Source organism: Giraffa tippelskirchi, chromosome 3 (assembly GCF_054371585.1).
Source record: "Giraffa tippelskirchi isolate mGirTip1 chromosome 3, T2T-mGirTip1v1.2.pri, whole genome shotgun sequence".
Lineage (NCBI taxonomy): Eukaryota > Metazoa > Chordata > Mammalia > Artiodactyla > Giraffidae > Giraffa > Giraffa tippelskirchi.
The window spans coordinates 7,409,462-7,437,401 of NC_137277.1; the positions used below are offsets into that span (position 1 = coordinate 7,409,462).

General features: G+C 55.4%; 3 protein-coding genes across 8 annotated transcripts in view; 1 reads left to right on the top strand and 2 right to left on the bottom strand.

The window, feature by feature from the left end:
- Positions 1–9,216, top strand: part of ITGB4 (integrin subunit beta 4) — a 33,598-nt gene extending 24,382 nt beyond the window's left edge. For 3 of the 6 annotated variants that reach the window (XM_081575330.1, XM_081575329.1, XM_081575331.1), the window contains 12 exons: positions 540–697; positions 1,036–1,216; positions 1,339–1,476; positions 3,712–3,894; positions 3,976–4,107; positions 6,238–6,474; positions 7,177–7,326; positions 7,784–7,972; positions 8,062–8,217; positions 8,303–8,467; positions 8,563–8,670; positions 8,787–9,216. In XM_081575330.1, coding sequence (XP_081431456.1) covers positions 540–697; positions 1,036–1,216; positions 1,339–1,476; positions 3,712–3,894; positions 3,976–4,107; positions 6,238–6,474; positions 7,177–7,326; positions 7,784–7,972; positions 8,062–8,217; positions 8,303–8,467; positions 8,563–8,670; positions 8,787–8,926 — 1,937 coding nt within the window. In that variant the 3' untranslated portion in view covers positions 8,927–9,216. Of the gene's footprint in view, positions 1–539; positions 698–1,035; positions 1,217–1,338; positions 1,477–3,711; positions 3,895–3,975; positions 4,108–5,673; positions 5,854–6,237; positions 6,475–6,633; positions 6,793–7,176; positions 7,327–7,783; positions 7,973–8,061; positions 8,218–8,302; positions 8,468–8,562; positions 8,671–8,786 lie in introns of all 6 variants that reach the window. The other 3 variants (XM_081575328.1, XM_081575327.1, XM_081575326.1) reach the window with 2 other exon arrangements.
- A 113-nt stretch (positions 9,217–9,329) lies between these two features.
- GALK1 (galactokinase 1) lies at positions 9,330–16,393 on the bottom strand. The gene is made up of 8 exons (XM_081575332.1): positions 16,152–16,393; positions 15,234–15,423; positions 14,675–14,794; positions 14,347–14,482; positions 14,057–14,238; positions 9,816–9,966; positions 9,571–9,733; positions 9,330–9,477 (listed from the first exon to the last, which is right to left on the bottom strand). Exons 1-8 carry the CDS (start codon positions 16,314–16,316, stop codon positions 9,406–9,408), a joined length of 1,179 nt encoding a protein of 392 aa, XP_081431458.1. The 5' UTR covers positions 16,317–16,393; the 3' UTR covers positions 9,330–9,405.
- Positions 16,394–24,437: 8,044 nt separating this feature from the next.
- On the bottom strand, positions 24,438–27,901 carry H3-3B (H3.3 histone B). Its single transcript, XM_081575346.1, has 4 exons — positions 27,781–27,901; positions 27,181–27,318; positions 26,915–27,068; positions 24,438–26,819 (listed from the first exon to the last, which is right to left on the bottom strand). Exons 2-4 carry the CDS (start codon positions 27,306–27,308, stop codon positions 26,691–26,693), a joined length of 411 nt encoding a protein of 136 aa, XP_081431472.1. The 5' UTR covers positions 27,309–27,318; positions 27,781–27,901; the 3' UTR covers positions 24,438–26,690.
- Between the last annotated feature and the right edge of the window lie 39 nt (positions 27,902–27,940).

Consider the following 27,940-nt stretch of genomic DNA (forward strand, 5'->3'; position numbering starts at 1 on the left):
TGATGTTGAAGCTGAAACTCCAATCGTTTGGCCACCTCATGCGAAGGGTTGACTCATTGGTAAAGACCCTAATGCTGGGTAGGATTGGGGGCGGGAGGAGAAGGGGACGACAGAGGATGAGATGGTTGGATGGCATCACCGACTCGATGAACATGGGTTTGGGTAGACTCCGGGAGTTGGTGATGGACAGAGAGGCCTGGCGTGCTGCGATTCATGGGGTCGCAAAGAGTTGGACATGACTGAGCAACTGAACTGAACTGATTTTCTTTAGGATGGACTGGTTGGATCTCCTTGCAGTCCAAGGGACTCTCAAGAGTCTTCTCCAACACCACAGTTCAAAAGCATCAATACTTCGGTGCTCAGCTTTCTTTATAGTCCAGCTCTCACAGCCATACATGTGATGTGATGTGAGGGGGGGGAGGAGTCTTGGTGTTTAACTGGGCGTCTGATGCCCCCTGGTGGTGGGTTTGGGTTCCTGCCCCCCCTCAAAGCCAGAGAGGAGTCTGCTGACTGCCTTGCCTGGGCTTGACCCCCTGCAGATGAGCTGGACCGGAGCGTAATGAACCAGACCGTGTCATCACCCCCACCCTCCCGGGGCGACCTGGGTGCCCCACAGAACCCCAATGCCAAGGCTGCTGGGTCCCGGAAGATCCACTTCAACTGGCTGCCGCCGCCTGGCAAGCCAACAGGGTACCGGGTAAGGTGGGGGGGGCGATGAGGGAGGTGGATGGGAGGCTGGGCACACACTGTGGAGGTGGGCCCGCCGAGGCCAGAGAGGGCCCCAGGGAGAGGAGAGGGCAAGCTTGGCCTCAGTGGGTGGGGAACCCCCATCTGCCCCTGAGGAAGAAGTCCCTGGAATGTGGCCCCCAAAACCTGGAAACACCTGTGCTCTGTGCCAGCCCTGCTGTGTGCGCCTGGCAGGGCACTCAATCCCTCCACGTCTGTGTGCCCACGGGACCGTAAGGACAGGGCTCAGCGGAGGGACAGTGGGCCCTGACAGCTGCTCCCCACTGACCAGCCCCGCCCTGGCCACAGGTGAAGTACTGGATCCAGGGTGACTCCGAGTCCGAAGCCCACCTGCTCGACAGCAAAGTGCCCTCGGTGGAGCTCACCAACCTGTACCCGTATTGCGACTACGAGATGAAGGTGTGCGCCTATGGGGCGCAGGGCGAGGGCCCCTACAGCTCCCCAGTGTCCTGTCGCACCCACCAGGAAGGTGAGGCCTCGCCACGTCCATCCCTGGGCACCCTGATGCCAGCCTGCCCAGCCCCGCCCAGAACTCTGCCCCCTTCCCTGCTGTTGACAGCTCTCTTCCTGCACCCCCTCTGCCCCACCCAGTGCCCAGCGAGCCCGGGCGTCTGGCCTTCAACGTCGTCTCCTCCACCGTGACCCAGCTGAGCTGGGCCGAGCCGGCCGAGACCAACGGCGAGATCACAGCCTACGAGGTCTGCTACGGCCTGGTCAATGAGGACAACCGTAAGGGCCCGCCCTCTCCTGCCCCCAGGGAAGGGAGGGGGCGGAGAAAGGGAGGAGGTCACAGCCTCCAGGTCAGTGGATGAGCCCCCCATGTCCGGTTGCCTGGGGGCATCGTTAGGTTTGTGGTCAGGTTTGTGCTGAGCTGCATTCCAAAGCAGAGCCCAGAAGCTCCCAGGGTAGGTGAGGATGGAAGGCCTGAGGTTATGTGTGTGCGGTGGGGTCACAGGTCCAGAGTGCCTGCCCACGCAGGTTAAGGAGAGTGGCTCAATTCTACGTGGGTCTCTTCAGGCCAGGGTAGACAGATATAGCAAATAAAAAGCAGAGGACACCCTGAACTTCAGACAAACAATTTTTCTAGTACATTTCATGCAATACGTTATCTGGTAGCCCTAGGCCAGAGCACCTGGCAGAACTCTTTATTTTTCTCCCGTTGTGGAAGATGACCCCTGCAATTGTCAGGATGGAAAACTTTTCAAGGGAACTCAGTCCCCCGCTCTTGCCTGGTGCAGGGCCCTCCTCTTTGCATCCTCACCTGTTCAGTTCATCCCAGGGGTGGAGAGCTTCCCAGCCCCAGACACAACCTGTGGACCCTAAAGTGGGTCAGGCTTAGCACTCCCAGGTGGCCCAACAGGGCAGAGGGCAGCAGGATTGCTCTGGGCCTCAGGCTCCTTGCTCTGTTAGCCTGGCCGACCAAGCACAATCTTCTCAGCTGCTGCGTCACACCTTGGCTCATTCTGTTGGCGACTCCTGGTCCACCCATGGACCACTGTCAGGAAGTCTTTTCTGACCCGGCCTTTAATCTTAACTAGGCGTGACTGATGGTTTCCGCCCACAGTCTTAGCTCCTGCATCACAAACATGTGAGGAAGCCCTCCTGACCCAAGGGCATCAGCGCTTTGGGGTGGCCCCCTTCCCTTCTCCCCCTGGCAGACAGATGTGAGGGGGTGGCCCCCACCTCAGCACTCAGAGACCTCCCCCAGGCAGACAGTCCAACATCAGCCAGTTCTTGGAGCACAGCCATTTTCTTATCAGACAGCATCAAGCTTAGCAGGTGGGGTTTTCCCCGAGAGCCCTCCTTTGGACCCCTCGGACACTGGGATGTCTTCTGATCACCCAGAGGGCCCCATCTTGTCAGGTTGGGGCCCCTAGGCACCGTAACTCACTCAGAGCAGCCTGAGGTCTCTCCCTCCCCTCTCCCTGGGCTGCGTGTCCTCCCTTCTGGGTGTGGGGGAGCTGCCTCACCTCTGCTCCCGGCTAAATGACTCTTGTGCAACCTCCATGCCACCCTGGCGCCCTCAGCTCCCACAGGCCTTGTCCTGTCCTTGGTACAGGATCAGGCCTGCTTCTCTCCTCCCGTCCTTGCCCAGGTGGCCAGGGCAGTCATGGCGAGTGTCCGAATGTCTCCACTTTTAAAATATTTTTTATTTTTGTTTTGGTTGTGCCTGGTTTTCGCTGGGGCATGCGGGATGATCAGTCTTTATTGTGGCACGCAGGATCTTTTCAGTTGTGGCCTGTGGGCTCTGGGGCTTCCCTGGTGGCTCAGCAGTAGAAAATCCACCTGCCAATGTGGCAGATCTAGGTTCGATTCCCGGGTTGGGAAGATCCCCTGGAGGAGGAAATGGCAACCCACTCCAGTGTTCTTGCCTGGGAAATCCCATGGACAGAAGAGCCTCAAGGGCTATAGTCCACGGGGTTGTAAAAGAGTCAGACATAACATGGCTACTCAGCAACAACATGTCCGATCTAGTTCTTTGACCAAGGATTGAACCCAGGTCTCCTGCATTGGGAGAGCAAAGTCTTAGTCCCTGGACCACTAGGGAAGTCCCCAAATGTCTCCACTTTGGATTTCCCAACAGAGCATTTGGAGTTTGGTTGGGGACGGTGAGGCACAGTGGTGAGGGCACTCTTGGCTCTGGAGCCAGCCTCGCACAGACGCACGCGAACATAGGACTTTACCAACTGGTGGAGGTGACATGGGGCTGACTTGAATCTAGTGTGTCTCTGCCACTCAGCTTAGTGATGAATGCTGTGGAGCCCTGGTGACACTTCTCTAAGCCAGTCACACCCAGGTTCTCAGGGCTTGGCCCATGGCTGGGCTTCAACAGTTGCTCGCTCCCGGCCTTGTTCCCCCAACCCCTGGGTGCAGTTCAGGGGCTGCGCAACGGTCCTGGTGCATCCAAGACCGGGCCCAGGCTGGAAGCTGGACGACCCCTCTGAGGCACTCTCCCTGCCCCAGGACCCATCGGGCCCATGAAGAAGGTGCTGGTGGACGGCCCCAAGAAGCGGACGCTGCTCATCGAAAACCTGCGCGAGTCCCAGCCGTACCGCTACACGGTCAAGGCTCGCAACGGGGCAGGCTGGGGGCCTGAGCGGGAGGCCATCATCAACCTGGCCACCCAGCCCAAGCGACCCATGTCCAGTGAGTAGGGGGCAGGGAGGCACGGGGTGGGCAGGGGCCCGAGGTTGGGGCCCTGGCTCACCCCTCCCCCCCGCCCCGCAGTCCCCATCATCCCTGACATCCCCATCGTGGACGCCCAGAGTGGTGAGGACTACGAGAGCTTCCTCATGTACAGTGACGACGTGCTCCGCTCCCCGGCCGGCAGCCAGAGGCCCAGCGTCTCTGATGACACCGGTGAGTGGGCCTGGGATCCCGGTGAGGATGGTGGGGGTCCTGGGTAGAGGGTGAGGCTGTCGTTGGTGTCCAGAGACAGCAAAGGGGCCAGTGACCACTGGGCATGAAAATCAAGGCTGAAAGTCCCCTCTGCAAAATCAACGATTTGGCAGGCACCATTCTGGCTCTGGGTACAGAAGGAACAAAGCCGACGCGGCTCATATGACTCGTGTGCACGTCTCTGTGTGAGGACAGACAGACAGACATGGGCTTGGGGCACATGCACACGGGCTCGTGCACATGAGATTGGAAATACAGTTTTGAGAGTGGAAGGCTCACCAGCTGTGCCATGGAGTTGGGACACCCAGGGCACCTCCCAGGGACAGGGCTACAGGCGAGGAGGCAAGCCTGGTCCAGGAGCCCCAGAATAGCCGCTGGCTTGGGGGCCCCCAAAGCAGTGCTCCTTGCACTGGCCCTGCTCCGCTTCCCTCTTGGAATCAGTACAGTGTGATGCAAAGAGCCCTTGACTGGGACTCCTGGGACCTGTTTTAGCTCTGGCTCCATTGCGGGACGGCTTCCCTTGTAGCTCAGTTGGTAAAGAATCTGCCTGCAATGCAGGAGACCTGGGTTCAATTCCTGGGTTGGAAAGATCCCCTGGAGAAGGAAATGGCAACCCACTCCAGTATTCTTGCCTGGAGAATCCCATGGACAGAGGAGCCTGGCGGGCCGCAGTCCATGGGGTCACAAGAGTCGGACAGGACTTAGTGACCAAACCACCACTGTGGGAATTCAGATGAATCACGTTCATTCTCTGCCTCAGTTTTCTGATCTGTGAAATGGGATGCCAATCATACTACCCTGAGTGAAAGTGAAAATCCACAAGGATTTGTATTTCCTTTTTATATAATTTATTTTTGGCTGTGCTGGGTCTTCATTGCTATGCCGGCTTCTCATCGCAGTGGCTTCTCTTACTGTGGAGCAAGATGGACTCTAGGGCTTAGTAGTTTCAAATCTCAGGCTCTAGGGAACAGGCTCAGTAGTTCTGACCTATAGGCTTAGTTACTCCGCAGCATGTGGGATCTTCCCGGTTCAGTTCAGTTCGGTTAGGTCACAGACCAGGGATCAAACCTGTTTTTCCTGCATGGGCAGGTAGATTCTTTACCACTGAGCCACCAGGGAAGCCCCAGGATTTGTATTTTCTTCCTTCCTTACCTACATCCAGCCTCCACGGAGTCAAGCTAGGGTTCAGGGGTCTTGAGGGTTTTGAGGGCCTGGGGTAGAGAGCAGTTGCTATGAATCAGGTTCCCCAGCTTGTCGGCACTACACAGATTTACTCCGGCGGCTGGAACTCGCTGGGAGGCAGGCCAGGGAGACATCACTCCCTCCCTCATCCAGATGGGAAGCAGGCTCAGAGCCGGGGCTCTGGTCCAGGGGGTCTTCCCTCGCCAGCTGCGGCTCAGGCCGCCCTCTAACACCTCCGGGCTGAGGGTCCCACCTGCCGCCGGGCTCCCCCGCCGCCGCACACCCACTTCTCCGCGCCCCCGGCGCCCCCTGGCGGTGCCAACGCGGCCCTTCGTTGTTCCCAAGGCGGCGGCTGGAAGTTCGAGCCCCTGCTGGGGGAGGAGCTGGACCTGCGGCGCGTCACGTGGCGGCTGCCCCCGGAGCTCATCCCGCGCCTGTCCGCCGGCAGCCGGCGCTCCTCCGACTCCGGGCCCCCGGGAGACGGCGCCGCCGATGGGGGCGCGCGGGGCGCCGGCGGGGAGGGAGGTGACCGGCACGCCCCCACCCGCACCCACCTAGGCTCCGCCAGAGCCCACCGCCGCCAGGCTGCCTTGCCCGGTGACCCCAGAGCCGGGGGACCCCAGGGCAGGCATGTGGGCTCTCCCCAGAGCAGGGCCGGCTGCAGGGGCTGCGAGGCCCGCCGGGCCAGGGGAACTGCGTTCCAGAAGCCTGCGGGGGTGGGGGGACCATGCACTCCTCCAGGGGCCTCTGTCCCTGGTGGGCAGAGGGAGGCTGGGTGTTTTGATGCCAGGGGGCCCCCAGAGGGTAGGTAGGTAACCTCCCGGAACTCCCAGGGCTGCAGCAGCCCGCCCCTCGGGGCTCCGGGTCTGCCGCCGGGTCTGTGGGAGTGACCCTGCCCTGTCCCCGCAGAGCACCTGGTGAACGGGCGGATGGACTTTGCCTTCCTGGGCAGCGCCAACTCCCTGCACAGGATGACCGTGAGCACCGCGGCCCACGGCACCCACCTGAGTCCGCAGCTGCCCCATCGCGTGCTGAGCACCTCGTCCACCCTCACGCGGGACTACCACTCGCTGACCCGCACGGAGCCCTCGCGCTCGGCCACGCTGCCCAGGGACTACTCCACCCTCACTTCCCTTTCCTCCCAGAGTAAGTGCTGCCCCCTCCCCAGCCCTCCAGCCAATCCTTCCTCTCTTCCAGCTCCTGGAGGCGGGGGCGGGGGCTGCTGTCCCCCCTGCCCCCAGCTGCCCCTCGTCCAACACGCACACACGCCCCACCCCAGCTCACTCGTGTTTTGTCCTGCCCTAGGCCTCCCTCCCATCTGGGAACACGGGAGGAGCAGGCTTCCGCTGTCCTGGGCCCTGGGGTCCCGGAGTCGGGCTTCGATGAAGGGGGCCCCCCGCTCCGGGGACTCAAGAGACTCTATAATCCTGGCTGGGCGGCCAGCAGCGCCCTCTTGGGGGCCAGGTAGTACAGGGGTGGCTGTCCTGCATCTCCACGGCTGTCTGGCTCCATGTCACCATCCACCCACCATCAGCACTGCCCGAGCCTCTTCACCCTCCATTCCATCCACATCCATGCTGGTGCCTAAAGCGGCCTGTCCTCCTGGGGTGCTGGGCTGGGGCTAGGGCAGGAGAGGGGCCAGCTGAGGAGGGTAGGGGGGCCAGCTGGCCGGCTCAGGTGGAGCCCGCACCCATCCTGAGGATGGTGGGGAGGTGCTGGGCAGCCTGGAGAGGGGGCTGCAGGGCTGAGTGGGTTGCCCTGCCAGCAGTCAGGGAGGTGGGGCTGAGAACCAGGGACTCCTGCCCAGACACCCCCGCCACGGGCTGACTGCGACCCCCCCATCTGCAGGCTCCCGCCTGGCTGCAGGCGTGCCCAACACGCCCACCCGCCTGGTGTTCTCCGCCCTTGGACCCACGTCTCTGAAAGTGAGCTGGCAGGAGCCACAGTGTGAGCGTGCGCTGCAGGGCTACAGCGTGGAGTACCAGCTGCTGAATGGCGGTGAGGCCTGGCTGCTGGCGGGCTGACACACAGGGGCACCGGCTGTCAGGAGCCCAGCCAAGCTGCTTGACCACTAATGCCCCCCGCTCCCACCCCCCTGCCTTTCTGAGAGGGTCTTTCCCTTCCGAGTCCCCCACTGCCTTTCACTGCCTCCCCATCCATCTCCCTGAGCCTCTCTCCAATCACTTCCCTTGCAAGGTTTTGCCTAGGGACCCAGGGCCTCTCTGCTGGGCTATGAGAAGTGGCACTTTTCTGAGCAGGCATGACCTGGGCCTGTAAATAGCCATCATACACAGATGGGATTTCAGGTTCCACGCATCCCTTGTATAGTGCACAGACTGATCCTGGCTGGGTGACGACCGTGTCTGGGCTGCGGCCTAGAGGACGGGTGGGATCAGGCCAGGGGTAGGAATGAGGAATGAGGCTGCTCCGCTGTCTGCCTCCGTTGCCCACCCAGGTGAGCTGTATCGCCTCAACATCCCCAACCCCAGCCAAACCTCGGTGGTGGTGGAGGACCTCCTGCCCAACCACTCCTACGTGTTCCGCGTACGGGCCCAGAGCCAGGAGGGCTGGGGCCCAGAGCGTGAGGGTGTCATCACCATTGAGTCGCAGGTGCATCCGCAGAGCCCACTCTGCCCCCTGCCAGGTGAGTTGCTGCTCCCACCCCCGCAGGTGCCCCCACCTGACACTAAGACCCCCAGCTGTCCCCTGACAAGCTTCCTCGGCTGCCCCCAGGCTCTGCCTTCACTTTGAGCACGCCCAGCGCCCCGGGCCCGCTGGTGTTCACCGCCCTGAGCCCCGACTCCCTGCAGCTGAGCTGGGAGCGGCCCCGCAGGCCAGACGGCGACATTCTGGGCTACCTGGTGACGTGTGAGATGGCCCACGGAGGAGGTGCTGCCCGCCCCGGGTTGGGGGGCAGGGGAGGGAAGGGGTGGAGAGGGAGCCGCAGAGGCTGAAAGGCATCTCCCCTGCCCAGAGCCAGCCACCACGTTCCTGGTGGACGGAGACAGCCCCGAGAGCCGGCTGACCGTGCCCGGCCTCAGCGAGAACGTGCCCTACAAGTTCAAGGTGCAGGCCAAGACCACCCAAGGCTTCGGGCCGGAGCGCGAAGGAATCATCACCATCGAGTCACAGGATGGAGGCAGGCTTCCTCACCCCTTCTCCAGCCCCGCCCCTCCCCTGGCCACGCCTTCCCCGGCACCATCTTCTCACTGCGCCCCCCTCCCCCCTCTGCAGGACCCTTCCCACAGCTGGGCGGCCACTCGGGGCTCTTCCAACAGCCAGTGTCAGGGGAATACAGCAGCATCACCACCCACTCCAGCACCACTGAGCCCTTCCTACTGGGTGAGTTGCCTGGTGGGGGCTCCTGGCTTTCCCTTGGGGAATACAGAGCTAACAGAGAAAGGGGGGGCGTGGTCAGGACCCTGGGGGTGGGTCCTTCAACTCTTCTTCCCCTGCAGATGGACTGACCCTGGGCTCCCAGCACCTGGAAGCAAGCGGCTCCCTCACTCGGCATGTGACACAGGAGTTTGTGAGCCGGACGCTGACCACCAGTGGGACCCTCAGCACCCACGTGGACCAACAGTTTTTCCAGACCTGAGCCCCCGCCACACCCCACCCCACCCCCTCCCACAGGCGCTCCCTCAGCTACTCCATCCTTGGACCCCTGGTGGCCCAGCCTACCCACATGCTGATCACAGGGCCCCTGCCTCTGGCCACAGCGCAGGGGCTCACTGTCCTCTGGGCGGCATGGAGGGGGCAGAGGTCCTGGAAGGCCCCCTTGGCTGCCCCCTGCCCCAGGCCCGAGCCCCTTTGTAACCAAAGAGCTGGACCCAGCATGACAAGGACCCGGCTTTGTTCTGCACTATAATAAAGGATTTTGCTACCGCTTGGCTTTGCCCTGACCATGTTTCTGGGGCCTGCCCAGAGCAGGGAGCGGTTAGTTCTCACACCCACCTTTTCTGATGCCCCAGCACACATCCACCTCTTGACGCAGGCGGGCATCAGAGTCAGAGATACAAGTTTATTGAACACCCAGACAGGAGGGGAGGCCCGCCGCGTGCCCTCTGGGTGAGGGCCTCATAAGTGCAGCACCTTGGCGCCATCAGCTGCCTGGGAGAGGTAGAAGGTGGCGGTCCCGCGGTACAGCTCCTGTAGGGATGGGCGGGTGGGGGGTCTGAGCTCAGGGGGGCCCTGGGAGCCCATCTCTTCTGCTCCCCGCCCCCTGACTCCAGCACTGCCCACCTGGATGTGCTGCATCACTCGGGGAGCGGCGGAGGCCTCCAGCAGGGTCACCGTGCAGCCCCCAAAGCCACCGCCCGTCATGCGGCTGCCGTAAACCCCAGGTGCGGAGAGTGCGGCCTCCACCAGCTGATCCAGCTCAGGGCAGCTCACCTCGTAGTCGTCTCTGCGGAGAGGATACGGAGCCTGGAGCTAGCCCCAGCTGTAACACGTGTGCCTGCGGGGTGCCAAGCACCCAGGGGCCTCACCTGAGCGAGTGGTGACTCTCCACCATGAGGCGGCCGAAGGCTCTGTAGTCGCTGCGGCTCAGGGCGGCCGCCGCCTGGGCCGTGCGCTGGATCTCGCCCACCACGTGCCGCGCCCGCCGGAAGGCTTCTGTGCTTATCAGGTCCCGGCCAGCTGGGGAGGAAAGGGGCTCAGCAGACCCGCCACCCACGGCCTCTGGGCCCCTGTGGACTCCAGGCCGCTGGCCCTGGGGGTGCATGGGGCATCTCCACTCTGGTTCTGACGAAGCTGTGGGTAGAACCTCAGGTTGGGGAGCAAGATTTCAGACCTCATCTCCTCGATTATAAAAGGGGGTACCCAGGATGTCCCTGGGGGTCCAGTGGTTAAGACTCCAAGCTTCCACTGTTGGGAGCATGGGTTCAGTCCCTGGTTGGGGAACTAAGATCCCACGTGCTGGGCAGTGTGGCCAAGAAAGGGGGCATTACCCACCTCATTTGGGGTGTGGGGAGAACTCAGTGAGCGGACACATGCAGAGTTCCCAGCGTGTCTGGCACACAGTGGGGACTCAATAAACAGCCGTTTGAGCCCCATACTCAGTGCTTCTCTGGCGAATGGGACACTGCTGCCTTCCAGAGGCCAAGACAGAACAGAAAGGAAAAGTCCTGCTGGTGTTTTTGCTGGACTAACAGCGAAACCTCCAAGGGCCAGGAATCCAGAACTGGGGTACAGCCCAGGTCTGCCTGGGACACCCCAGGGAACCAGCAGGCTGTCCAACTGGCTAACGCTGAAGCAGGCAGAGCCAGCTGAGTCACTAAGGGCAGCCCTGAACACCAAGGACTTCACAACTTAATTCCAGGTGCCAGTGAGGTTCTGGAGCTGGGGAGGGACAGAGCTGAGCTCTAGTTGACAAAAGTGACCGCCTTGGGCAGGGGCCCCGCTGGGAGAGGCAGGCGCCAGGAGTCCAGCTGGCAGTTGTTAAACGTCAGAGACCAGGAGGGGCCCGATGTGGGGGGAAAGGGGAGGAGGAAGAAGAGGTCAGAGACCTGAGGAGGTGGGGGGCCAGGAAGCACTCAGGGGTGACTCTGAAGTTTCAAACGGGAGTGACAAGGGTGAGGAAACAACAGACAAGGCGGTCAGAGGAGCGATGCCCAGAAGAAGGATGAGTTCCGCCGGGGCCAGGTAAAGGCTCCAGGAACCCAGGTGGGAATGGGGGGTTGGACTCCCACCTGAGTCCTCAGTGAGGCGGTGGTGGCTGGAGTTGAGTTGGGGACAAAGCCTGGGGCAGGCCCGGGAGGAGGAACAGGACTCTGACGAAGCAGATCCAGCGCTGAGGGGGCGGGGAGGGCAGCCCCCAGGTTTCTGCTGGGAGCCTCCAGGAGAGCTGTCATACCAGGTGGCATGGGAGACAGGCGGGCAGGTTAAGAGGATTTAGAAATGAGCAGAGAGGAGAAAGGAGACAGGTGGGCAGGTTCAGAGGATTCAGAAATGAGCAGAGAGGAGAAAGACAGGTGGGCAGGTTCAGAGGATTCAGAAATGAGCAGAGAGGAGAAAGACAGGTGGGCAGGTTCAGAGGATTCAGAAATGAGTAGAGGAGAAAGGGCTTTCGAGGTGGCATGAGTGGTAAAGAACCCGCCTGCCAATGCAGGAGACATAAAGAGATGTGGGTTTGATCCCTGGGTCTGGAAGATGGCTCTGGAGAAGGGCATGGCAACCCACTCCAGTATTCTTGCCTGGAGAATCCCATGAGAGAAGCCTGGCAGCCTACAGTCCATGGGGTCGCATAGAGTTAGACATGAGTGAAGTGACTTAGCACACACACAGAGAGGAGAAAATGGGGGTTGTGAGCATCGGGGACCCTTCCCAGAGGACTGACATAGGAAGGAGACTCCATTTGAGGATGTTAGAAGACTGGGCATGTTTAAAAGCAGAAGGTAAGGAGCAGGCGGAGGACAGAAAGGCAGGCAGAGAGAAGCAGGGTTCCTGAGGGAGACAGAGACCTCCAGGGCTGGGGCGTGGGGGGCGAGTGGAAGGGCCGAGGAGGAGGGGAGAAACAGCACACGCGCTCAAGGGTAAAAAGCTCCATCACCGCCACCTGCACAGAGCAGGTGGGGCAGACCTAAAGGTGATGGCTCACCACGAAGGACGAGATGGTCCCTGAAACGGGCCCCACACTGCCAGGGAGGGTAGCTCCTAAGGCCAGCAGCCTGGCCCCGAAGGTAGGAGGACAAGCTGATCTGCCTGGGATCAAGTCTTAGCCCTGCCACTTACTGTACATCCCCATCACAAAAAAAGTGAGAGGGACTCCCCTGGTGGTACAGTGGATAAGACTCCACCTGCCAGTGCTGGGGCCACAGGTTTGATTCCTGGTCTGGGAGCTTCCCACACGCTGTGGAGCAACTGAGCCCAAGCTACAGAGCCCAGGAGCCGCAACTACTGAAGCCCGCGCGCCTGGAACCACCGCAATGAGAAGCCTGAGGACCGCAACCAACAGCAGCCCCGGATCGCCGCAACTAGAGAAAACTCAGGCAAAGCAACAAAGACCCAGGGCGGTCAAAAATAATAAATAAATAAAAACTTTTTAAAGATGAGAGTAATATCTATCCTACAGAGTTGTGAGAGAATTCAATGAGTTAATGTTTACATAACCTTTAAACTGTTCAACAGGCTACCTTCCTGGCCATGTATATCTGGAAACTTAAAAATACATGTTATCTTTTGACCCTGTGATCCTACTCCAAACAATCTAATCCTGAGAAAATAGTTGGAAAATGCAGAGAAAGAACTATGTATAAAAACATCCCTTGTGGTGTTAGATGTGATTATCAGAAACTGGTTAAGTAAATTAAAGGGCACCTATATGCTGAAGTGCAACAGTAGCTTTAAAAAGCCATGGTGATGGGGACTTCCCTGGTGGTCCAGTGGCTAAGATTTCACGCTCACAATACAGGGGGCCTGGAACCAGTGAATGTTCCCTGGCCAGGGAACTATTAATAGATCTCACATTCTGCAACTAAGAATTTGAATGCTGCAACCCAAGATTCCACATACCGAAACTAAGGCCCCAGGCAGGCAAAAAAAAAAATCGCTTCCAGTGGCAGGGTCTGGGGAAGGGGTGGCAGGCACCATGTCGGACCTCAAAGGTGGCAAGAAGAAGCCCCTGATGCAGCCCAAGAAGCAAGCTAAGGATATGGGATGAGGAAGATAAGGCGTTCAAACACAAACAGGAGGAGGAGCTAAAAGCCAAAGCTGAAAGGTCCCCTGCCCACAGGAGGAATTAAGAAATCTGGCCAAAAAATGTTCCTTGTGCCTGAGGCAATGATGATTCTTAGTTCCATTCCTGTTTAAACATCTGGACTCCCTGCCATTAACATCTGTTGCCACCTATAGCTACAATGAAGTGTTGTCTTGGAACCTATTGTACATTTAAGAGTAAACTTTTGTGGGGAAAAAAAAAAAAGCCATATTGATGACCGGCCTTTCATGGTATAGAAGTGTTCTGAGAGAGTTAAGGGCAATAAAAAGGCAGGTAGCAACACTGTATTTACTCAACTTTGAAAATACAGATGATGAAACCAATACAACAGTGTAAATCAACCATAATTCAATAAAAAAATTTTTAAAGTATTTTTAAAAAAGAAAATACAGAAAACCACTAAAGGAAATACATTAAAATGCTAAGAGTAGGACCTCCCTGGTGGTCCGGTGGTTAAGAATCCTCCTGGCGATGCAGGGGACACTGGTTCTATCCCTGATCTGGGAAGATTCCACATGCCAGGAAACAACCAAGCCTCTGCGCCACAACCACGGAGCCCACGTGCTGCAGCTACTGACGCCCGTGTGCCTGGAGCCCATGTTCCACAAGAGAAGCCCGCACATCACAACAAAAAAGTAGGCCCTGCTCACCGGAAGAAGAGAAAGCCTGCACACATCAACAGAGACTCAGTGCAGCCAAAAAAAAAGCCTAGTGGCTATCTCTGGTAGCGATCTTAGAGCTTGTTATTTTCTTCTTTGTCCTTTTCTGTATTTTCCACAATCCATATTTAATTGTTAGATTATCAAAGACTATACTGAGATATCAAGCAGTCCTACATTAGCAGTGTCAGGAGTGGGCAGACCTTGGCAGAGATTCCGAGAGGCGAGAGGATGTACATCTGGGCCAAAGTCACGCTGAGGCCCCACCCACCCCCACCCCCTGCAGCCCCAGCGGGGTGCCGAGCAGTCTCCAGGACAGAGTGCACCCAGCCAGCCCTCACCCTCCACTCACCCTCCAGCTCCTCCAGCTGTACCTCTCGAAGGCTCTCCTTGCCCAGTGCCCGGGCCACCTCTTCACACTGGCGCCGCCGCAGGGGATACTCGCTGGAGCCCAGTGAGTGGCGGACGTTGGAGTTGGTGATGAGCACGGCCAGCTTGGGGTCCGACAGCGGCACCAGGCTTGTCTCCAGGGACCTGGGGCGGAGATGGAGCGGGGGAGATGACAAGGCCGGGCACCTGCTTGCTGCGCAGGCTCCACCCAGGAGCTCCTATGAGGTGGGAGGTCCAAGGGGAGCCCCTGACCTGCAGTCAATGAGCAGCGCGTGGCCTCTCTGCCCCAGCAGTGCGATCAGCTGGTCCATGATGCCACAGGGCACCCCTGCGAAGCTGTGCTCGGCCCGCTGACACACCTGGGCCCGGGCAGCTATTGTCCCCGAGTCTGCGGCACAGGGCGAGGTGGGGAGGCTGGGGCCCAGGAGGGGGCACTAGGGGTCGGCGGGCGGGAGCAGCAGTAGCTCCAGTGACGTTCCAGGGAGATTCCCCACCTACCCCCTCCAAGGCCACGGTTGGGGTCGGAAGCTCTGATCACAGGACCTCAGGGAAGCAGGGCTGGGGGGGGACTGGGAGGTACCTGGGCAGAGCTGCTGTAGGAAGGTATACGTGGCCACTTCCAGGGATGCCGAGCTGGACAGCCCACCCCCCAGGGGCACGGAGCTGACCACCACTGCGCTGAAGCCAGGGAGGGGGGCAGCTGCAGAGGAAAGAATGGATGATGGTAAGATGGGCCACCTGGGAGGATGAACACAAGAAGGGTGTGCGTTCTGGAACAAAGGGAAGCAACTGCCTGGCAGCTGCTGCTGGGGGATGTGTCTCAATTGTCAGAGGTCACCAATCTTCTGGACCAAGGGGTCCGCTGCCCTCCACCCTCCCACCCTGAGGGTCCTGAGACAGTCTCCCAGTTCTCAGGATTCAGGGCTCTGGAGACCAACATATTGGGGTTTGAATCCTGGCTCCTCCAATAGTGGGATGGATGGGCAACCCAGGGCAAGTTCTGGAACCTCTGGGGGCATCAGTCTCCTCACCCGCCCATTGGGGAATCTCCACCCTGCACACCTACCCCACAGTGGATTAGGTGAGCTAATGGCCTTTGTGGCTGAGGCAGGAATCTGACCCAGCCTGGGGCCCCATACCTGGGTAGTGCTGAATCACTCCCTTGACATAGTTGGCCCAGTGAGGGGTCCCAGGCTCCAGTGGCCGCTGGCTTGTGGGCAGGGGAAACTGCAGCCGCCGGGGCTCGTCAGCATCCTCAGAGGTAGTGAGGAGGGAGACAAGCCCATCCGCGCGGGGGCTGCCCACCAGCACGGTCACAAGCTCCAGAGCCTGGCAGGAGAAACAAAAGTATGCAAAACTCCCAACACCAGGGGGCCTGGGACAGACAGGCAGCTGACCTCCAGGCTCCAGGTGAAGGGAATGGAGAGTGTCCCAGGGAAGAGCCTGACGGCTCATCAGGCCTTGGGGGGCTTGAGTCCTGCCGCAGGGGAAGGGTCAGTGCTTCGGGAGTGCATACCTGGACTCTGCCCTGAGCGTGGGCTCCTGGCTGTGACGCAAGGGGGAGAGAGTTCAACAAGGGAAAAAACAACAGAACAGCTCCTTTTGGCGCTTCCCTATTTGGTGGCAACCTCAGAGGCACGGTACTCACTCAACCTGCCAGGCTGCACCGAGGTATGGACACGGCCCCAGGCTAAGGCAGTCCAATCGCCCCTGTGTGACCTTGGGCAGATCACTAGCCCTCTCTGAGCCTCCTCTGCGAATTGAACGGGCTGGACCAGGAGGCTCAGGACTTTACTTCGCCCGGATCTACCCCTGAGCGTCCCCACCCCTTCCGCATTCCCCCACACCGTGAGGAGGCTCCCAGGGAGATGGGGAGGATCAGCGGTCCACAGCCTACTTCCTCGAGGATTCCCGCCTTCCTGCCTCCCGACGTGGGAAATGCCCCGTCCGAGAGGCTCTCTACATGCTCGGGCCCCACACGCGGCGGGAGTGAAAGTTCGGAGCGGCCCGCGCAACGGTGCACGCGGGGCGCTGGCGCCTCCCGCCCAGCCCCTCACCATGGGCAGCACCAGGCCCCGGTTGTAGTCCGTGTGTTCCCCGATGAGGTTGACGCGGCCCGGGGCCGACACGGCTAGCTGGGGCTCGGCCCCGAACTCCTCCAGGAAGGCTCTCCGGGCCTTGGCCAACAACTCCCCGGCCTGGGGCTGCTCCGAAGCGGCCATGACGCTCTCCCGCCGGCTCCGCCGGGCGCAGTCCGGGAGGCGCGGGATGCTGGGGCGGGGCTGCGCAGCGTCGGCTCACAGTAGCTGCTCGCGCCGCCCCAAACCGGGCCGCTTTGGCCCCGCCCCGCCCGCCGCGCCGGCCCAATCCACCGGCTGCGGGCGGGGGGCGGGCTGGCGGCGGGCTTCGGGAAGGGTCGTTGGGAGCCCACCGCGGCGGGGATTGGCTGGACCGGGAGATCTGAGCTGCCCTTCCCTGGCCTCTGTGTCACACCCATCCACCTAGCCGTCTACCTCGGCTGGAGCTACAGAGCTGGCCTCCAGCACACCTGGGTCTCCCAAAAGGCTCTCCCAGGTCCTAAAGTCCTGCAGGTGTCAGAGGTCACCAACCCCTGATCAGGAATCTCTCTAAGAGGGTGGCCAGACAATCAGTATAGAGAGAAGGACTGCCCAAGTTTGGTGGAGTGCCTTTCTATCGGCTCCTTTTCTAGAGTGGACCCGCTGTCCCAGCTCCTAGCAATGCAGCAGTAAGGAGGATGGTAGTGGGCAGTGATGGGCCCACCTGCCAAGGCAGCTGCTTTCTCGGTCAGGAACCTTGGTCCTAGAGTCTGGTGTCCCGAGTGTGACATCTCCTCTCTCACCAACCTGCATCCTAAACCTTCAAGCTTGTCCACAGTTGGCCATCCCATAGGAAACCTTGGAAGGGAAAGGCTGAAATATAAGCAGATTGTTTGAAATTAGGGAGGGGAGCTTTGTGGAGGGCTGTGGCCTGGGCTGTAGCTGGGGGTCTGCTCAGAAGTTGCCCCAAGAGCATTCAAAAGTTAGCTCTGAAAACTCCTAGAAGTAAACAAAAGGGTAAACCTTTGGGACGTTGGCTTAGTCAATGCTTGTTTAGATATGACTACAGAAGCACAAGCAACAAAAGAAATATAGGCAAACTGTACTTCATCAAAGTAAAAGACGTTTGTGCATCTAAGGACCCCATCAAAAAAGTGAAAATACAACTCACAAAATGGAAAAAAAATAGCTGCAAATCATATATTTAAAGGACTTGTATCAAGAATGTATAAAAGAACTTCCCTGGTGGTCTAGTGGTTAAGAATCCACCTTGTATGAACCTGCATGAAAAGTGAAAGTGAAGTCGCTCAGTCGTGTCTGACTCTTTTGCGACCAGTGGACTGTAGCCTACCAGGCTTCCCCATCCATGGGATTTTCCAGGCAAGAGTACCGGAATGGGTTGCCATTTTCTTCTCCAATGAACCCACATGAAGGGGGGAAAATAAGCTCTCCTGCTGCAATTGAAACAGTTTACCTCATATTGGGACTTAAACCCATGTACTAGGACTCAACCCTGGAGAGGGAGATGGCAACCTACTCCAGTATTCTTGCCTGGAGAATCCCATGGACAGAGAAGACTGGCAGGCTACAGTCCATGGAGTCACAGTCAGACATGACTAAAGTGACCTGGTGCTGGGACTCAAACCCAGTCAAAACCCTGCTTGGGACTTGAACCCACGTGGCTGCAACTTGAATTTGGCCAAAACCCACGGTCTTCCAACTGAGATCACAGACCTGGTTTCAGGACCTAATGAAGCTGAGGTTCTTGATCTCTCATCGCACAAACAGTTCAGTGAGAGACAAAGTGATAGGTAAGAAGTGGATTTATTCAGATCAGAGAGAAACACACTTAACCGAGAGTATGGGCCATTATAGAAGGCAAGTAAGGTGGCCTTGAAAAGTGGCATGGTTAGTTTTTATGGGTTGGGTAATTTCACAGGCTGAGTGGGATATTATTTCAACTATTTGGGGGAAGGGATAGAAATTTCCAGGAATTGAGCCATTACCCACTTTTTGGTCTTTTGATGGTCAGCCTTGGAAGTGTCATGGCAGCGCCTTGGAACCATCCTGGAGCTTCTGGCTGTGTCATTTAGCTTGCTGATTGAGAATCAAAGTCTAGTGGAAGTTGACTTGTCTGCCATCTTGGATGAATTTGATTCTAATCGGTTTATGTTGTGTCCTCTGGCTATGTCATTAAAAGTTGGGCCCTGTCCCTTTCCCTCCTATTTCACTACAGAGCCCGATTGCTCTGGAGCTTGCTGAGCAGAGCGAAAGATCCCACATGATGCAACGAAATTCCCACAGGCCGAAACTAAGACTCAATACAACCAAATAAATAAAAATAAATAAATAAAAAATAAAGTGCTGAGTCTTTAAAAAAAAATCTTACAATAGGAAAAAAGACAACTTTAAAATGAGGGGGGAAAAAGATTACTGATAAGTCTTGGGGATCAATAAAGAAAAGTTTTAAAAGTTAGAAAAAAATGGGCAGAATATTTGAACATTTTCCCAAAGAAGACATGAAAAGATGTTCAACATCATTAGTCATTTAGAGAATGCAAATCAAAGCCACAATGAGATACTACTTTACATTCATTACGATGGCTAAAAATGTTTTTAAAAGACAGAAAATAACAAGTGTTGGTGAGGATGCGGTGAAATCAAAACCCTCATACACTGCTGATGGGAATGTAAAACAAGCAGCACCATAAAATGCTAATCATAGAGTTATCGTATGACCAAGCAACTTTACTCCTCACTATACATTGAAGAGAATTGAAAACATGTGTCCCCACAAAAACTTGTATACTAATGTTCATAGCAGCACTTTCACATTAGCCAAAAAGTGGAAGTGATCCGAAAGGGATAAATGGATAAACAAAATGTGGCTTATACAATGGAATATTATTTTTTTAATTATTTATTTTTGGCTGTGCTGGGCCTTCGTGGCTGCAAACAGGCTTTCTCTAGCTGCAGAGAGTGAGGGCTACTCTTCAGTTGCGGTGCATGGGCTTCTCTTTGCCGTGGCTTCTCCTGCTGCAGAGCACAGGCTCTAGGGCGTGTGGGCTCAGTAGCTGGAGCTCGAGGGCTCTGGAGCTCAGGCTCAGTAGTTGTAGTGCATGGGCTTAGTTGCTCTGTAAGATGTAGGATCTTCCTGGACCAGGGATCAAACCTGTGTCCCCTGCATTGGCAGGCAGATTCTTATCCACCGCACCATCAGGGAAGTCCCAGTGAAATATTATTTAGCTATGAAAAGAATGAAGTTCTGATACCTGCTACAGCATGGATGAGCCTTGAAAACATAGTAAATGAAGGAAACCAGTTACAAAAGACTACAAATTGTATGATTCTATCAATTAAAAATGTCCAGAATAGGCAAATCTAAAGAGAAAGTAGATTACCGGTTTGAGGCTGAGAGAAATGGGAGAATAAGAGGTGATAAGTAAGAATACCAACTTCTCTTTGTAGTGATGAAAATATTCTAAAATTTACAGTGGTGATGGTTGCCATATCTGTGAATATACTAAAACCACTTTAAATGGGTAAATTATATGGTATGTGCATTTTTTAAAAAATTTACTTGGCTACCCTGGGTCTTAGTTGCGACATGTAGGACTTTCAATCTTCATTGCAGCATGGGGGATCTAGTTCCCTGAACAGGAATTGAACCTGAGCCCTCTGCATTGGGAGCTTGGAATCTTAGCCGCTGGACAACCAGGTTAGTCCTTATGCATTGTATCTTAATAAAATCGTTTTTTAAAAAACGAGGAATAAAAGCAATTCCAAATTTCATCTGATGGTCTGCTCCTTTTGAGCACTCCTCAGCTTCCCTGGTGGCTCAGACAGTAAAAGAATCCGCCTGCAGTGCAGGAGACCTGGATTCAATCCCTGGGTTGGGAAGATCCCCTGGAGGGATCAGCTACCCACTCCAGTATTCTTGCCTGGAGAATCCCATGGACAGAGGAGCCTGGCAGGCTATAGTCCATGGAGTCACAAAGAGTCTGACACAACTGAGCAACTTTCGCTCACTCACTCACAGTAAAGCACACACATTTTTTGGCATAGGTAAAACAAAACAAGATAAAACAATGAGTGGTTCTTGGGGCTGGTTGAAATGGAAGTAAACTCAAACCAGGCCTCCCTGCAAGGCAAAGATGCATCCTTGTAGGGAGCAAGGACCCCTTGTAGGAGCAAGGATCCCTTGCTCCTCGAATCATTTACCCACCTCAGCTCTGATGGCCAACCCACTCTGAGCCCAAATTTCTGCCCTTACTATTGTGATATCTCAGTCAGATGACTTAGCCTCTCTGAGCCTCAGTTTCTCATCCATCTCATGGGGCTGGTGTTTCCTTCCTGACAGACTGTTCAGGAGGAAGTGAATGAGATCATCTTCACAGAGTGCCCAGCCCAGCCTCTGGCACTTGGTGAGCACAGAATAAATATTTGCTATTATTATCAGTCATCCATTAATACATTGTTGGACTCTCCTGCAAGCAATGGGCCAGGTAAGAGCCTCTGGCTCTCACTGTCCGAAAAGGGATAGTCTCAATCTGACCCTCGTCCCTCACTGAGATAAATGACCCGACAGGGGAGGAAAGAGCTTTCTAAGAGAGTGGAGGAATTCTGACCACTAAGCAGCTCACACCCTTATTCTTTAATTTCCATTGTTTTATTTTGATTGAAAAGATGTCCTTTTCACCCATCTTCATCTTTTGTATAGTTTCAGTTGTTCCTGGAAAACCTTAATTTGACCCAAGGGCAAGTTCTCCTGTTGACTCACGCTGGACTCTGAAATACTGATTTCATCTACAAGAACTGTTTACTATCAGTGTTTGAATGCTGTCTAGCATATTACATAAAATTTGTTCAGAAGGAAGTCTGCCTCTGACCTTTGACCTTCCCTCCCATTTGCTGGCCAAATGTCACAAGACTGGGGGGAAAGTGGCACCTTAAAGGGGACACTGCCACCCAAAGTCTGTCCTCTGCTTGTCTGTATGCTCAATTCTTAGTCCTTGGGGCCTCCCTGCTAGATCTGGTCTTTCTTCATGAAGTGAACGTCTGTGTGCTTCATGCAGCTCTGGCATCTCCACTGCAATTATAGACAAGACTGGTTTCCTTTAGGTGTGGCGTGTGGGATCTAGTTCCCTAACTAAGGATCGAACCCGGGCCCCCTGCATTGGGAGCGCAGGGTCTTAGCCACTGGACCACCAGGAAGTCCCAAGACTGGTTTCCTGGTGGGGTTTGGGTCCACATCTCCCAAGACACAGTCTCTGAAAATATTTGCTCTCAGCAGATGGCTCTCCCTCCTTTTTTTTTTGTTGTGCCCGGAGGGTTAACCTATCTCCTGATTTGGGCCCTCTTTGCCCTTCTGTTTCATTAATGACGACAAATTCTACAGTATTGATAATACTGATACTGAGTTTGTGGTGGGCCCTGGTATCAGGGCTGAGATGTAGCCTCTAGGGCAGCACTGGTTGTTCACTACCAGTGCCTGCTCTGATTGGTCAGTGCTCCACAATTTTGTTGTCAAATCTTTTAAAAGGCACCAGACTTTGCACAGATTATTAAATTCTTACAAGCCTATGGGGTAGGCACTGGTTTTATCTCTATTTTACAGATGAGGGAAAGAAGCCCAAATGGGTTAAGGAACTCATCCAAGTGGGACAGCTGGGCCTTGAACCTGGGTTTGTCTGACCCTGAGATTGTTCTCTCAGCAACCACCCTGTCCCTGGGAGCACTCTGACCTGCTGTGACGTCTGCTTACTGCAGATCCCAAACTCAGCCTCTTGGTAAGGAACAGGACGGGTAACAGCTCTCCTGGACCCCTGGAGCCCCCGTTCCCAATTTGGAAGTCGACCAGTAAGCAGAGCTCTTGGGAACCTGACTGATTCTTTGCCACCTGGGCTGGGAGCAGATCCAACCAGTTGTGCTGTGGGGCTGCCAGGGCCATTGAGTTGGCCAGCAAGCATGCCTGGAGTCTCTGCTGTGTGCCAGGTGTGACTCCAGAGGCCCTGCTTCTGGAGCGCCAGGAGCTTCTCGTCCATCCCTGGCCCCAGGTGCCCCTGCTCAGAGGGGCCAGTTGCAGGCCCTGTCTTTATTTGGTGAGCCCCACTGTATCCCTGAAGTTCCTGCCCTCTGGGCTGATGGCTACCCTGCTGATGGCCAGGCAGGGAAGGACCTAGACACAGCTGACTCTCCCCGTACCTCGCCCTAGGCACTGCTGCGGACCCAGTCCCCAGGCCACTGTGAGTGGGCAGGAGAGCTGAGACTGGCTGTAGACAGGGCACTGAGGGGAAGAGGCCCCCAGGCTCAGTGAACTCTCAGGTTGCATGAAAGCTGGGCCTTGGACCCAACCCCATCCTGTCCCCTCTCCTGGTGCTCTTGGCTCAGTGCTAAGGCAGTGAAGAACTTATGGGAATGGTCCTGGGGGCCAGTGTGTCCAAAAGAGGGGGAGTAGGGAGTAAAGAGTAACAGAGCTCGGGCACCACCTCCCTGGGGGACGTATGCAGTCCCTCCCACACCTCTCAGCAAAGGCTGCCAGCCCCAAGCTTGCAGCCCAGCAGCCCCTCTCATCACTGGGACTGGTGGCTGGGAGACGGCCTTCTTCCTTTCAGCCCACTCTCCCTGCCACTCTGTATAGTCCCAGAACTGCAACTTTCTAAACAGGGGCTAGCAGCTGTTGGAGAGAAGACCCCAGACCCTGGCTGCCTGACCACGCCCCTCTGCACATCACTTGTGGCCTTACAGCTCCTCCAGGAGTCACAGCCTCACTGAAGCTCCCCCTCCACTCCGTCTTGCTGATAGCAGAGGTGACTGCACCGCCTCTTAGCTTCTCCCACAGGAAGGGCATTGGGGTAGGTGGGATGGGGGTGGAGGGTCCTCTGCTCAGGGCAGAACTAAGACCTGCTAAGGGTGTCCTCACCCTTGCTGGACACTGCACACAGGCTGGGAACTCCTCACACGGGAGTCCCATGACTCTGCTTGGAGTAACAGTGGTTGTCAAGGGGGGATCCCCCACTGCCGGGGACAGCTGGGCAGCCAGCCGGACCACAGGGAGCAGGCATTGCTCCACCCACCCCAGGAGGGAAGACAACAGCCTCTGGCCCCTCCTTGCAGCACAGCTTCTGTGCCTAAGCTTGAAGATGTTCCAGCTGCCCCCACCCACCTTGGCCCACAGCCTCGCTCTGTCCCTAGACCTGTGGAAAAAAGGGAGTCCAAAGGCTGGCCACCTGGCCCAAGGACACGGGCCCTCAGGGAGTGCTGCAAGATTTACAAGACCCGGGATAGGGTCTGTTCTTCCTTCCTCCAGCCTCGCCCTGAGGAAGGCAGGTGGAAGGCTGCTTGCTTGAGGGAGTTGCTGGCCAGAAACCAGGCCCAGCTGGATGGGATGGTCTGGGTCGGTGACATCCCTGAGGAATGCTGAGGCAGGCAGGACCACCAATGGGGTGAGGAAGAGGCTGTGGAGCGCATACAAAGGGAACTCAGCTCAGCTGTGTTCTTCTATCAGGGCCTGGGGTGGGGTTGAAGCCAACTGGCTGTGACCGCCATGCTGCGGTCTGCGCTGTGTCCAACTCTTTGCGACCCTGTGGACTGTAGCTCGTCAAGCTCCTTTGTTCATGGAATTCTCCGGGCAAGAGTACTAACTGGCGTGGGCAGCCATTTCCTTCTCCAGGGGATCGTCCTGATTCAGGGATGGAACCCACTCCTGCATTGGCAGGCAAAATTCTTCACCACTGGAACCACCTGAGAAGTCCCATAACTGCCATGAGGTGACTTAAGTCAAGGGATGGGGAGGGGTGAGGACTGTGCCCAGGAGAGGTGCTCAAGGATGTTGTGCCTCATGGGCCACACCACCCACAGTGACACAATGGCCACAAAGGGTGTGCAGAAAACTCACCCTTCTCCATGGAAGGGTAGGTTGGCCATAAGCCTGAGGCAGACTGCTGACCTGCTGCTGTTCCTGTTCCCATGTACAGGCTGGCCTTTGCCTGCAGAAACTTCAGGGCAAGCCCAGTGTTTCCCGCTCATCCAATGACAGCTGACAGGGCCGTTTCTACCCTCTGCTGCCCTACTTGAAGGTGATCCAGAAGGGGCCTGGCTCTCCAATTGAAGCACAGATCCCAGCATCAACACCTGACACCAGGCAAGCAGCAGTGCTTGCAAGGGGCCAGACAGGGGAGCCCCAGACCACTATTGGGGAGAACTGAGGAAGGTAAGGCTTTCTGAACATTTCCCCAGAGAAAAACTTTGTGAAAAAATATACCATCCAAATGAAGACCATAAAGATAAACTTTAAAAACTTTATTTTTGTTTGCTTTTTTCACACTATCTAAACCCAGAGATATAACATATGGGAAGTTTCCTAAACCAGAAAGTACTTTTGCCTGCTGGGTTAAAAATAAACTCTGGAAGCGCAAGCTCTACTATTAAAGCAGCAGATTCCAAGTCGCCCAATAAAATTCCGCCTCAGGATGCAGACTTCAGGCGAGTTCCAGCGTCAACCACCTGAGTGGTCCTCAAGGAACTCACCGCCACTGGACAGGGTTCCCACCACCACCACACATTCCACTGGCTAGGATTCCAACATCCTTCAAGAATATAATGAATCAACTGTCAGAACTGGTTATGATAGACCTTCTAGGAAATCCGTTTATTTTTATTATACTGTGTCAGATCCCACTTTTGGCACCTTATAAAAAACTATCAATTCTCAACCCTAATTTACCTCCCTGCTTTCCAACGGAACCCCTTAACCCTTAATATTTGAAACTAGTCCAAACTTAAACTCCACTGAACTGTTTATCAAAGTATCTTTCTATAGCCACTGACTTCAAATTATACAGAATGCTTTTGTCTGACTGGGTTCTTGGGTCCATATAACGCTTCACTGGTGGCCATCATTGGCTAGGAACACTAGTTTCACACTGAAAAGGCAGCTTAGACTTAAAACTGAGTTCTACACCTGTGGGCACTTGTTATAACTTGCTGTATAAAGAAACCTATACTGGGAGGGGACATATGTACACCTACACCTACGGCTGACTCATGTGGATGTTAGAAAACAATATTCTGTAAAGCACTCATCCTTCAGTTAAAAAATAAAGAAAAAATCTATAAACGTTCTCCACAAATAGTTTCAGGAACAAACCCCAAATTTGAGTCCTAGAATTAAATTTCCTTTCCTTGACCGATACGGGGACGCAGGGAAGCCTTTTAGTCCTAGGCCCACACTGCAAGTATGTTGTCATGGCATTTTTATAAAGCCTCTATAGAGGGCTGTTTACATGCTTTGTAGAATTATTCTTGCAAATACTGCCTTTGTCTATCAAGTAAAACTTGAAATAAGCTAGACAACGACTTATTAAAGCTTTGCATTCAATTTAGGTTTTTGACACTTAATTGAATAAACAAGTTTATTTGTAAATTTAGTCAACATACATAATTGACCTAAAAACTTCAATAGGATAAATTTTAAAACCACTTGGAAAGCCATCTCTATGAAGTGCTTTTCCCAGAACCTATGCCACATGAACACCATTTTAACTGGCAGAGGTTCCATAAGCTGAAGCTGTGTCCCTCCCCCACAGCAAGTTTACCCTAACAGTTATTATAATACAAACCCCACAAGGAAAAAAAGTTCGGTATTGTTCCCCCTTGGTAGAGAAAAGTTCAACCTAGTTATGAGACCAATCACAACACAAAGAAAAGCTGCACTAACTACTATATTAGTAACAGATGATGCTGGTGTGAGTAACTTGTATTATAGTCTAGAGCCCTTATAAATAAATCCCCCTCCCCGTTAGTGTTTGCATTATCAGCTAGAGGGTTAGTTTAACATGTGGTAGAATGAGGACTTAGGCAAGGTACAACGCGCAAAGCATTTTACTACGTAAATAAGTGCAGTCTACTCAGGAGAAAAACCAATCGAACTCTAAATTACACACACCTTAAAGACAACACTCCCCACATGTCAATGTAAAACATTTAATTTAAAAATGTTGACACTACAATATATAAAATAGCTATTATAAATGCACATAGTGTATTCTATAGCTGCCAGGTTTACTTTTTTTTTTTAAGGAAACTGTAAGTTACACTGTGGTTAAGACTTGTATCTTCACCCTTGAAAAAGCCCACATTCTATCACAGTGATGTATGGTCAGACTTAACAGCCCCAATTGTTAAACACTTGGATCAAGTCATAACCAGTTTTATTGCAAAAGGACCCTGTACACATTTATCAATTCTAGTACCTTAATAGCTACCCAACAAGTCATTAACATACAGAAACATGCATCATGAGAAGCAAGAAATATCACCCATCCCTTCTGCATATTAGCAACTTGTCACTCCTGAGCAACAGTGCTCACATCACTGAGGTCTGTGAACAGTCACTTTTCGCATTCATCCTGAGTGAAAGATGGAATGACTTAAGTACAAATGCAACATATTATAAACAATTTCTTACAAAAAAAGTCACAAATTAAACCGAAGTATTTTACAGAATTTACTACAAAACACCATAAAAACTGCCTTCACTTAAGCTCTCTCTCCCCGTATCCGGCGAGCCAACTGGATGTCTTTGGGCATGATGGTGACTCTCTTAGCGTGGATGGCACACAGATTAGTATCTTCAAACAAACCCACCAGGTACGCTTCGCTAGCCTCCTGTGGAGGACAAGAGCCACACTATTAGACTCTCTCCGAGGAGGGGGCCGCGCACCAGCCCTCCGACCGGCCGCACACAGCCCCCGCCAGCTCACCTGCAGCGCACCGATGGCGGCACTCTGGAACCTCAAGTCGGTTTTGAAATCCTGGGCGATCTCCCTCACCAACCTCTGGAAAGGCAGTTTCCGGATCAGAAGCTCGGTGGATTTCTGGTAACGACGGATTTCTCGAAGCGCGACAGTCCCCGGCCTGGAGCGAGGAGAGGGCAAAGGGACACCGGTTACGACAGCGCCCCGCGAGCCACGGGAAGCTTCCCGCCCGCAGCGCCGCCGAGTCATCGTCTCCCTGTCGCACTGCCTACCTGTAGCGGTGAGGTTTTTTCACCCCGCCGGTAGAGGGGGCGCTTTTCCTGGCCGCTTTGGTGGCCAGCTGCTTGCGGGGCGCTTTCCCACCCGTTGACTTACGAGCAGTCTGCTTGGTTCGGGCCATTTTCTTTTACCTGTAGAAGACACCCGTGACTCCCGGGCCGAGGCACGCTCGCCTGCCGGGATGCGGCGGCCCGGACGCCCGGCGCCCAGACCCTCCCGCCTCCTCGCGGCCCAAGGCGGACGGCAGATGGCCGAGGGCGGCCGCCGCCTCCTCCCCCTCCCCTAATGACTCAGGCTGCGAGTAGCAGCAGCCTCCTCCGGGAGGGGGGGCGCGGGGAGGAGTCACTTCCCCTTCTAGACGGGCGGAGGCCCGGCTGCCCGGAACCCAGGGTCGGGACCTCTGAATCACCAGCGGGAAAAAGGCGGAGACGCGGTTCCGGAACGAAACCCCAAGGGAAAACTACCCGCCCCAACAAGCCAGCGATAACAGCAAGTAGCCCCTACCAGCCGGCACTTGGCTCTCAACGGCCGCGACCCGGGACATCAACGGCGCGCAGGGCCTCAAGTCACGGATAAAACCCAAGAACACTTACCTAGTGCCGAAGTTTTACGGCGCTTCTCCGACCACCGCGCCGCCGCTGCTGCCCAAAGAGCTGCAGTAGCTGAGACACGGAAAGAACTCCTTCCAACGAACGACCAAACCGCTCTGCGCTCTAAGCCCCCCCTATGCCTTCGTTTTTATACCCACGCTTC